The sequence below is a fragment of the Pristis pectinata genome, chromosome 21 (assembly GCF_009764475.1).
Source record: "Pristis pectinata isolate sPriPec2 chromosome 21, sPriPec2.1.pri, whole genome shotgun sequence".
NCBI lineage: Eukaryota > Metazoa > Chordata > Chondrichthyes > Rhinopristiformes > Pristidae > Pristis > Pristis pectinata.
Window position 1 is genome coordinate 27,307,416 of NC_067425.1, and position 12,227 is coordinate 27,319,642.

The window sequence follows — 12,227 nt, forward strand, 5'->3', positions numbered from 1 at the left end:
GCAAGCATAAAATTATAAGTAGTCCAGCAAAGCACATTCAACTTTTCTTCAGAGCAATTTTATAGACTGCATGATAATCATCTGAAATGCTCTGATGGCTGGCAATGATAGGAATTCCCAAGAACTTTATTTGCATCACATTTATAAGCCTAGGACTAGAGCTTTTTAGTCCCTGTCATATTACTGACTGAATTGCACTAATGTGAGTTCCAAAGGAGTTGTTTGCACATGTAAGCTTTTACAAGATGTGTACAGGTAAACTGGGGTAAAATCTGTTCTTAAATCTCTCTGCCTTTTCTCTATTTAAAAAGTATAGACCATTTAAGTCTTTTTTTTTTACTACTTGTCTTTTATATAGTATACTCACTTTATAGGTTATACTCACTTTCGACTTGTTTTTCTGTTCTTTTTGTGAAAGGGGTGACTTCCAGTTTGACATTAGTATAGTTATCCAAAATGTTAACCCACCTTGGTTTTTATCCTTTTCCTCTTTCTTCCATTTCTGGTCTTTTTATCCCTATCCTACTGCCAAACAAAAATAAATTGCAAATGTTGGAAATTATTGCTCATTGGAATGTGATGGTGGTGGGTAAAACTGTACTTAATTTTGTTAAGCATAGTTAGATGGTCTATAGAAACTCGTGCTTCCATACAAAAGTGGCCACTTGGATGCAGTTTGAAGATGCTTGGAGTGTCTGTATCCCAGCTGGAGTTGGTATATTCAAAAATGTAGGAAAAATTGGGAAAATCTAAGAAATTTGACAAAAATAAACATGTTAAGAGTGGACACAATGGTTCAGTTTTGTGATACAAGGTACAGATGTTTAAAAGTGTAAAAGTGCTAATGTGATGACTTGCATTTCAAATGCTTGGGTGTAAAACCTAAATTTACTACGTTATTTTCCTGAGCTCTTACTCAGAGAATATGAAAGTCGACTGTCTAGATACGCAGAGCGAATCTGGACGTGTAAAAGCACAGGCAGCAACCAGCTCACTCACAAGGAGGCCTGGGAGGAGGAGCAGGAAGTAACTGAACTGTAAGTATATGGCAGATACCTTCACACAAAATACAATTAGTGTTGGGAGAAATTTGACTCCACCTGTTGCTGCAGTGAATTTTGTTAAGCATCGCTAATGAAAAGTGGTAGGGAGAAGTATATTTTAATTTGGGTCACTATATGACTACTTGCTGTGTGTAAATTGGCTGTTAAATTTCCTGCATTACCACAATGACTGCAAAAGTGAAAGTGTAATTTTTTGGATGTGAAGCATTTTGGAGTATCCAGAGGTAATGAAACTCATTGTAACAAAAAAAATCCCCCACACTCCTATTTTATCTCTTTCTACTCTGCCCCAGTTCTCCAATCATCCATGTTGAATATGTGCACCTTTCATCTTTAGAATGTATTGTGGCTAAATCCTAATGTGACAAATGAATTCTGATTAATTGCAGGATTTGTGAATTGATGGAGAAATTGATAGATACAGAATTATTGATGATTTGAGCTTTGACATTTGTATGGTAAAGTTTTTATTGTATTGCTTCCACTCCCAGGCAAGATGGATGGTTTCAAAATCCTCTCTCAATAGTTACAGTAATTTAGACTTTCTACAAGTTCCACTATCACCTGTCATCTGTGTTGTTGGTGAGTGAAGGGAAACTGATTCTGCAATGCAGTATTACTAGGCTAACCTGGAAAAAGTGCTAATTTTTGCCCCTTTGCTGTACAGATATTGGGCCATCAATAATGTTGGCTGAACTGTTGTTCTCTACCTGATCAGGGAGAGTGTGGGACTGGGGGGAGAAACATGATCCCATATGCATATAGGTGGCTGGAGATGTTCTTCGCACTTTATTGCAATCATCTTCACAGATTTAGGGAAGTCTTCAATTTTAAGCACAGTTTAGGCTCTGAAAAGAGGAGGCATAAACTCCTGCTGTAACATTCCCTTGGTAACTCTAAATTCTTTTTTTTCTGCACTCTTAATAAGTTTTTAAAATGTAAGTTCGACATCATCTTCTCATTATTAATTTTCATTACACTTTATTCCCTCTGTTAATTAGTTAGATGCAACTGAATTTCTTTTTACAATATTTTTAATAATTCCACAAAGAAAATACAGAGTACATGAATCAAAAAGTTAAGTTTGTGTTAAATCATACTTGAAATCACACTACTCTATATTAATAATCACATAATTAATAACGAATAAATTGGAATAATTTTATTATTAAAAAAAAATCTAAACCCACTACCAACACCGAAGCTGTTTAATAAAGGACAAGGAAAAACCCTTGACACATGGTGATATCAGCCAATATCTGTATTTTAGCCACCAAATCAAAGATTTTGAAAATACTTCAAAAAAGGTCCCCACAGCATTTGAAAATCTAAGTTAGATTCAGAAATTGAACAACAGATCTTCTCTAAATTTAGGTATGACATAACATCCCGTAACCATTGAGCATGAGTAGGCGGAGTGACTTCCTTCCATTTAAGCAACACAGCCCTCCTGGCTATAAGAGAAATAAAAGTCAGAACGTGTAGGTCAAATGCAACTGAATTTAACCTAGTATAACTCATAAAATAGTAGCAATACAGAAGGTGACCATTCGGCTCTCTTTAGTCCATATCCGTATCTGCAAGAGCACTGCTGTATGTCCCTCTCCCCTATCTTTTTCCTGTAATCTTGCAATTTTTTTCCTTGAGTACTGATCCAATTCCATTTGAAATCCATGATTGAATCTGTGTCCACCACCCGTGCAGTTAATTCATTCTAAATGGTCTATAGTTGCTGCATTTATTCATACTTCACTTTCTAAAACAGGGTGTAACATTTGCAGTTCACTTGCCTCCTTAAAATAGCCTCGAGCTAGGATGTGGGAACTTGATTATGTTGCCTAGTTAACTAGCATATTACTATTAGCCCCCCTTCTTCCCCCCCCCCCCCCCCCCCCCCAGATACTCTTTGGGCAAATATAGAATTTAGCTTCTTGAAGATTCTTACCCTAGGCTGATTTTTGGTTGGAATTGCCCAAGGAGGAAGCAAAGGCAAAATAGTGCAGAAACTTTTATTTTAAGAAGAAAGGTTATCTGGTTGAAGTGCTGCAGTGATGCCCATAAATTCATAAATTGTCAGCTGGGTAAGGGTTGAGGATGGAGGGAGGAGTTAGCAGTGGATAAGTGATTACATTTTAAAAATGTAAAATCAGTGTTCTTGGAAGGAAATAGTTAACTCTGAATTTTGATACTTTTAATAGCTCAATACTTTTGCAGTTCAGAAAAGCATGAATTCTTGTAGTCATGGAGATGTTGCTTAAAGTGAATGAATATTAATTTAGAAAAGGAAACAATTAAACATGTTGTTGTCAGTTTGAGGAAGAATGGCATCTGCTTTGGAGGAATAAGATGTAACTTTTCAAATGTTTAGGTGGGATGCAGTGTATAATAGAAAATGCTGAAAATAGAGCAAAAAAAAACAATCTGCTGGAGGAACTCAGTAGGTCGAGCAGCGTTGGTAGAGGGAAAGGAATTGTCGACATTTTGGGTCAATACCTTGCATCAGAACTGCTAGTGGAGAAGGAAGATAGCCAGTATAAAGAGGAGAGGGGGAGGGATGAGACGGGCCAGTAGGTGGTAGATGGACCAAGGAGGGGTGAAGGATGACGGGCAGATGGAGCCAGGAGAGGGAATGGAAAGGGTGGAGTTGGGAGACAGAGGCAGGTGGGTGATAAGTGGAAGCAGATTGTGGGGGTGGGGGGAAGAAGAGGGTGAATGGAGCCAGGTGGGGGGAGTGGAGGAGCCAGGTGGGGTGGAGACAGCTGCTTCAGGGTGAAAGGGGAGACAGAAGGGGGAGCATGAAGACTACCAGTGCTGGAATCTGATGTGTATGGAAGGTCATAATGAGAACCATTAGGGGAGAGATGATGGGCAGATGGAACCAGATGGGGGAGGTTATCCAGTGGGTGAAATGTCAGGGTAATGGTTGGATGGAACCAGGAGAGGGAGGGGGCTGAAAATTGGGAGGGTGTGTGGGTGTATGGGATGGAACAAAATGGGAGGACTGAAGGTGGATCAGGAGAAGAGAAAGGGGAACACAGGAGGTAAGGGTAACCTGAAATTGGGAAAATTCAGTGTTTGTACCACCAGGTTGTTGACTACCCAGGCAGAATATGAATATTAGAAGAACATATTATTCCTCTGGCAGCTCATTCCATATACCCACCACCCTCTGTAGGGGAAAAAGTGTTTCTCCTCAGGTCCCTTTTAAATCTTTGTCTCATCATAAATCTATGTTCTCCAGTTATAGATTCCCCTACCCTGAGGAAAAGACTGGCCATCCACCTTATCTATGCTCCTTATTTTATATATCTCAGAAAAGTTTATGTAAATCTCTAGGTGCATTGCTTTGGGGAATTTTTTTTCTTTCACAATGCTAGCATTTAATTCTCATCTCTTGTTGTCCTTGTAATGAAGATAGTCAACAGTTCTAGGATTTTGGCCCAGCAGCAGTAGAGGAAGGGCAGTGTTTTCCAGGTCAGGGTGACGTGTAGCTTGGAGTCAGACTTGCGGATGATAGTTCCTTGCATTTGCTGTCTTTGTAGCAGATGGAGGTTATGTTGTTGGGAGCTGTTACCAAGGAAGCCTTGCTGAGTTTCTGCCATGCGTTTTATAAATGGTTCTTGCCTAAGCCATGATATGATAGTTAGAGAAATTATTTAAGATGGTATGTGGAGTGATATTGAAGCTAGATGGCTTGGAGTTGCAGAAGTCTGCAATTTGAGACTATTCTATGACACCTGATGTGCCTTTAAAAATGGTGGGAAGGATGGTATGTGAGTCACTTGATGCAGCATTCCCAGCTTCTGATCTGCTCTTGAGGCTGCGTTATTTATGGGGTTGGTCCATTTAAGAAGCTGGTTAAGTTTCTCACCTCGTCCATGCTCCCAAACTCAGAATATTGATAGTGGATGATTTGACCACAGTAATACCTGTAAACGTTGGGGGAAGTGGTTAGAATCTCTTGTTGAAGATGATCAGTACTTGGTAATTGTGTGCCATTAAAGTTACTTACTATTTATCAGGCCAAGTCCAAAAAAAACAAGCTTCACACTGGTGAGAAGGATATTAATAAGTTTCACTTGATACTACCTTCAACATCTTTCATCAATATACTGATTGAGAGTAGGTTGGTAGTGATGGGCTGGAGTGGATTTATATTTTTCTTTAAGACATAGCCCAGCAATTTTCTACTTGCCAGTATTACAGAGCACTGGAGCGGCTTGACAAATGGCATGGTTGATTTTTGAACAATATCTGAAATGTTAACTGTTTCTCTCTACTGATGCTGCCTGATCTGAGTATTCGCATTTTTTGTTTTTATTCTAGGATGAATCATTCTTCTGTTTTAGATGAGGGTATTTGCAAGCACTTTGGTTTTATAGTTTGTATTCACACTTTTGCCATTACTTGAGAATCGTGGAGTTGCTTTCTCCCATTAGTTGCAATTGTCCACCAGTATTTGGAACTGAATGTAGCAACACTGCAGAGCTTTAATGGATCCTTTGAATATGGAATCGGAGCTATTTATGTAGCATTCAATTTCTGCTTTCTATAATGCACTGCACCGTGGCTTCATTAGCCCCTAACTTTTAGGTATGCTTTGTATTGCTTTTGTCATGTTCTTCTACATTCATTGAATCCTGATTGATTGGTTATGGTAGAGCAGGAGCTATGTCGTTGCCCTGAAGATGTATATTATAGTGCTGGCACACAACAGCTCCTGGATACAACCATCTGCTGCAGGCATCTATGTTGTTTTGTTCAATCAATGGTGGTGTTATCTTGCACCATTGTGCTGGTTGTTGACATAGCCAATCTGAGCACCTGTGTGCAGTTAGTGCATCTTCCAAGGGTATTCAACCTGACGATATGAACCTTCTTGGGGTTAATGATTCCCCATACTTCTGCTACTTGACTGCCTACTGTATGCTAGACAGGGCGTATTAAGTGGTGTTCGCATTGGTAGAAGTTTGGTTACTTTGGGCTATTGCAATAGCAGAATGCTGTGGATGCTGAAAATCTGAAATAAAAGTAAAATGGTGGAAATACTGAGCAGGTCATCAGCATCTCTTGGGGGAGAAACTGATAACATTTCAGATCAATGACCTTTCATGACTATTGGTTGGCTGGATCTGCTTTTGTCAGGTCTGTTATATGCACCAAAGTAGTCAAAACCTCCAGCTGGCTACTAATTTATCATTAGAAGCTTTTCTTCCAATGTATTTCTTGCACATGTTGAATTCTAGAGTTATTCCATTCCCTACTCATTCTAAATTTCTCAAGCTTGTTGCCCATTTGTACAGTCAAGGCTTTTAAAACTAGCTTCACAGTCTTTTGACTAATGGTTTTTAAATGTTTTCTGATTTGCCCTTATTATTATGTTTAATAGTGGCTTTTACCTTGTTCTGCTTTGTCACTGCAGGTTAAAGGAGGAATATCCAGTATGGTTTGAAAAGCCTGTATTGGAACTGGTTCATCATAGTACCTTGTCGTTGGATAAGCTCGTTGACAAAACCTGGATGGAAATCATGACAAAGTTTGCTTTGGGAGAGCAGTGTGAATTCCAGGTTAGTTTTGGAATGCATTTGTAGAAATTTGAAAAAATGTTTCTGGAATGGCTTAATGGGTTGCAGCCAGAAACTTTGGATTTAATAATCCTAAGCTTTGGTGTTTTTGCTCTGGTCCTTTTGGTAGCACAGGAAACTAAAGGAGGATCTAAGATTCTGATTGCTTTCCTGTGCACCACTGAAAAAGGTACTTCCATGGAATTGGGCGTAACTAGGATACTTCTAGATGTGCCAGAATTCACTGTAAGCTTTGAAGTACAGCTTCTTAGATGTAAAGCTGTATGTTGCCAAAAGTAATTATTTCTCAAGTCATATGAAGAGAAATACCAGAATTTAGCAACTCGGAACATGAAATAATAAGAAGGTCTTTAGGCAAGAAGATAAATTAGAAAATAAATAGTAAAGGATGTGCATGCAGTAGTGAGAGTGTTTACTGCCTTTGATCTCTGGCTCAAAGGGTATAATCTTATTTTTCTAAAACAACATTGGTTATATTCATATTTAGTTGTCAAATGCTAATGATAATATTGGTGATCTCCACATTACAGCTGTTCAGGTAATAGAAATTTACCCTTACAAAATTCACAAATCACTTCTCAAAAATTTGAGGTACAGAATAAAATTCACTTACAGAATTTACGTGAGGGGGGGGATAATGATAAATACAAAATTAATTTTGTTTCAATTTGCATTTCTTGATGCAAGTGCACATAATATGGCTTCATGTTATAGAAAATAGTTGGTGTTGCCTGTTTGTACACAGCCTGTTTGAATTCTGGCATGTTGCCTTCTTGCTTAACTAGGTTGGGGAAAACAAAACCCTTCCAGTGGTGGTGGTAAAAATACATCCTCTGGAGTTGAAGCAAGAGTTATCTTCTGAGAAGAAAACTGAAGGATCGTGCAATTCACCTTCCAGTGACAAGGAGAACTCCAGTCAGGTGGCACAAGATAACCTTGGTACAGAAGTCTGCGTCAAAGTTGAGAGCAAGAGGGACAGCAACTCTAGTATGTGCTACATTTTATGATGTATGGGAGAGTGGACACGCATGTAGAATTGATAAGTGAATTATCAGTTAAGCTTTCTGTATGAATGTGGGAATTCATATGACACTGTTCCTCCTTTCTCACTGTATTTCTTTTATTAATGACTCATGAAACCTGCTCCCATTTTACTATTGATTCCATTCAACATTCATGAGTTCAAGTTGTAGAATTTCCTCACAACCTGCACTTTTCCATATGTTAGCTTAATCTTTGCATCTGAATCTTTCCCCATGGCAATAAGTATTCTCCTTTTACAAATTTTCAAAGCCACAATTTCTCTATATTCTTTACATATTCAATCAGCTGCCGTCTCTTTGATTGTACCTTCCTTTATCTCTTCTAATCCCAAATCAAACTACATCAAATTTTTAAATAGGTGCTGCGATCCCCCTCATGTCAAACCATTCAGTCATTTTTTGAGAAGGAGCATTGCAGATCCTTTAAAATGGGAAAATCTACTGTCAAGATCTCCATCTATCTTTATAAACAGAAGTATGGAGTGTAATAGCACAACTGGTGCTGAACTGCTACAAATTATTAATTGATCTCTAGTTAGAATATTGTGTCCAGTTTGGGTTACTTTTGGGAATGGTATCATGAAGCGGACACAGAAGAAATTTACGGCAATTATACGAGAGAGGGAGAGAGGGTGTTTGTCTTGAAGAGAAACTGGGGCTCTTTAATTTGTGTAAAATACTTATGAAGGCTTTGATTTTAAAAAAATGAAGTATGAGGAAAGTTTTTACCTAAGGATTCTATAATCTAGAAGTTATAAAGTTAAAATCATAAGAACAGGTGTGATTAGGAGAATATTTTGCACAACTGCTAGATTTTAGAATGCCCTGGCAGGATATGTGGTGGGGAACCAAATACTTTTTTTAAAGAAAGGATGTGGATAAGTATTTGTAACAGTATTTAAAAAAAGAAGGGCAGGGAATTATTACTAAATGAAAAAAAATGAGATCTACGTAAGCATGATTTATTCCTTTTACTGTAAAATCCAAGGCCAGGGAAAATTGCTGAACAAGGGAAGTGGGCAAAAGTTAACCCAGATGTTTGAAAACTATTGCTATTGCAATGGTATTCATTCAATATAATGAATTTGTGACCTTAAGATTAAACCAGTTCCCCCAGGGAAATGGATTTTTTGAATTTTCCAAAGTCTACTTATAATTAAGTAGAGAATTGAAAATTGAGTTGTAGGAAGGAGTAAAATGGGAACATTTGTGTTGAGTTTTTTTACAAAAAGTACTTCATTGTGAATTACTATGGGGTGGTGCTTCTGACTGAGGCATTTGGCTTGTTGGTCAATGGGGCAGTTCTATTAGTGGTGTAATATGGTTATTCCATGCTGAACATCATTGCATAGATGATTTGCAGAATTGTACAATATCTTTAATGCTTTTGGACTGGCTTTCCTTCTCATTCAATGTGATTGCTTTGGCATACAGTAATTGGTCTATCGCCTTGTTTGAATTGAGACATTGGAACAGGCAGCAATGTAAAATGTGTTTTGTTGATCAGGTGACAGAGCTCGTCGATCACCACGGAAGTTACCTACAAGCCTCAAGAAGGAAGAGAAGAAATGGGTTCACCCAAAATTCTTGCCCTACAAATATGATGTAAAACTGCTGGAAGAGGATAAAGTAAGAAGTAAAACAGACTTTTTAATTGGGTTTCTTTGATCAATTGTCTGTTATCATTCTGTTAATTTATTTTTCTGTGCATAAATTGGGGTAGTGATTAAAGTCAGTCCCAGGAGATGAAATGGAAACATTAACATGTAAACAAATAGCATAAAAGTAATCACTGAGCCTGATGCATGAGGCATCATAAGTATATAGGGTTAACTAATCAAGGTCTCGTGTTAGTGAAAGGAAACATTTCTGCTTTGTAGCAGCATTTGGTATCTCCACATCAACTGCGGCACTTAAGAACAGTAAAATTATCTGGTCTCAAAAATTCTGTATGCTGTATACTTCAGCCCAGCATAATGCTTAAAATAGCCCGTTGAATCTAATAACTTATTGGAATGTTTTGGTTGCTGAATTTGTCTTCTTTATGCTTTGCAAGTTTGAGGGAACAAATTGGTCATGGGTCATTCCAGTGGAACTGAATATAGAGGAATAAGTAGAATATACTGATATACTTGACCAGCTTTGGTGGCCAAAGATGCAGTTCTCCCCCTTGCATTCTATCAAAGCTCTTGGGTGGACTTTGCACAGTTTCTTTAACCAAATGTTGTTCTTGTCACTCTAGATAATAAGTAATGTTCCAACTGAAAGTCTTATCCGCTCAGAGCGGCCGCCAAACAAGGAAATCCTGCGCTATTTCATCAGGCATAACTCGATGCGAATGGGGATGGGTGAAAATGCACCTTGGGTGGTGGAAGACAAACTTGTGGAGAAATATTCTCTGCCCAGTAAATTCAGTGACTTCCTGCTCTCTCCATACAAGGTAACAATTTTTATTTCACAAAGATTAAAAAAAAGGGTGAATTTTGTGCTTGGAGTGCTAGCATCTGTCACAAGAAATGTTTATTTTGTTCGTGCCCAGTTCAGATATACTGCAGGCAGATTCAAAGTAAAGCTCTTTGTTCTTTTAACAAACTATTTCAGCTGAACTTAAGCACATTTCATCATTTTTGATTTTAATTGAGACTTAATGTCCACTTAGTATGTGAATTGTGCTTTGGACTTTTTATCCCTCAAATCGGCTGTCAGACAAAGCTGGCATGTTGGAAGTGTAAGTAATTAAGGGGGTAAATGGAATGTTGGTTTTTATTGCATGAATTTGGAGTACAAATACAAAAGTCCTGCTACAAATTTGGTGTGACCACATGTCTAGTACCTTGTATGGCTTTCATCGCAATCTTTGAGGATGAATATACTTGGTTTAGAAGCAAGTCAGCAACAATAATTGGGATAAGGGGGTTGTGAAAAATTGAACAAAATTAGTAGATTTTAGAAAAATGAGGTGATGTCACAAGAACACAAAATAGGAGCAGGAGTAGTCTACTAGACCCCGCAAACCTGCTCCACCATTCAATATGATCATGTCTGATCTATGCTGGCCTCCTCTTCTGTGCTAGTTCCCCATAACCCTAAATTCCTCAATCTTTCAAATGTTTATGTATCCCTGCCTTAAATATATGTAATGTTCTAACCTCCATCACCCTCCAGGGTGAAGAATTCCAGAGATTCGCTGCTCTCTGACGGAAGAAATATCTTTGCATCTCAGTTTGAATATAAAATTTTTAACATTTAACTTGAAATGTGAGGCTCAGGAGCTTAAGTATAGATGCTGTAAGGATGTTACCTTAATAGGCAAACCTAGAACCAGAGAACAGTGTATCGGACTAACCACAAGACTAAAATCAGAAGAGTTTGGTGGGTTGTGAATCTTTGGAATTCTCTCCAAGAGAACTATGGTTGCTGAGTTGTACTTTCAAGGCTGGGGTAGGTAAACTTTGACTATATGGGTATTAAGGGATTTTGCAGGAAAGTGGGGCCAAAGTTCAGATCAGTCTTAATGAATGCCCCAGTCTCACAGATTTATTTCTTAGGTTCTCATTGATGAAGGTACTTAAGTAGAAAACATTTACATTCATCAGTGGTTTTCATCTACTTGATCTAAATGGGATTTCAATCCAGCTCCTAGCATTTAAAATCAAGACCCACATCTCTCCATTATTGTGCACTCTTTGAAGAAAGTGAAATATGTTAGTTCACTAAATTTGACATTGAATTGCTGAATCTCATATGAAAGATCTGTGGTTTGTTGATTATTCTGTGCTTTGTTTACTGATTTAAGCATGAATGCCATAATTTTGTCTTGCTTCTTTATTGGGGAGTAACACTATGAATGTTGTCAAGTAATGCTTATTCCAGAAGGCAGATCCTAGCATCGAGAGAACAGAATTATGCATGGCTAGTGAAGTGGAGCAAGGGGACTGTGGTTTGCAAATAAATTCCTTTTATATGTTACAGTCTGAATTCCACTCCACATAGAAATTGGATTACTGTTGGAACAAGACTGTAAACCATTGCATTGTATTCACATGGCGATTGTCAGGGTGTTTGTGCTTGTGCTATTAGTCAGATGTGTGAAGTAAACTAACTAGTATGCCATTATCCTTAAATGGCTTGACACTGAAATTTACAGTAGATATATAGTACATGTGTGGTGCCTACTAATACTGTTCACAAGACTGAAATTTCTCTACAAACTGTATTCAAAAGTTTCCAGTGATGCCAGATAATTTGCAAAGATTATGGGGTAGTCATTATTAAGTTTCCTAGGTTTGATGTGTATCCTACCTAGAAAAATGTGTGAAAATGCCTTCTAATTTGTTTAGTGTATGGTAGCACTCTTCTTTAATTCTCCAACATGTTCTGTACTGAAGCTGCTGCATTTTGAATTCATCGGGCAATAGGGTACTTGCCAATGCCACTTTCAAGTGTCTTTTTATTGTTTGTGTGTAAGCAGTGGGCCAGACCTGGTTTCCCTCACTTAACCCCACCTCGCCCATATAAAAGGAACTCTGCTTTCC

At 38.0% G+C, this 12,227-nt stretch overlaps 1 protein-coding gene across 1 annotated transcript in view; it reads left to right on the forward strand.

Annotated features, from left to right (window-relative positions):
• baz1b (bromodomain adjacent to zinc finger domain, 1B) overlaps positions 1-12,227 on the forward strand; it is a 64,452-nt gene that overhangs the window by 5,121 nt on the left and 47,104 nt on the right. Inside the window, exons 2-6 of the mRNA XM_052035625.1 lie at positions 921-1,037; positions 6,487-6,631; positions 7,435-7,636; positions 9,200-9,321; positions 9,935-10,132. Of these exons, the coding sequence (XP_051891585.1) occupies positions 921-1,037; positions 6,487-6,631; positions 7,435-7,636; positions 9,200-9,321; positions 9,935-10,132 (784 nt within the window). The remainder of the gene's footprint in view (positions 1-920; positions 1,038-6,486; positions 6,632-7,434; positions 7,637-9,199; positions 9,322-9,934; positions 10,133-12,227) is intronic.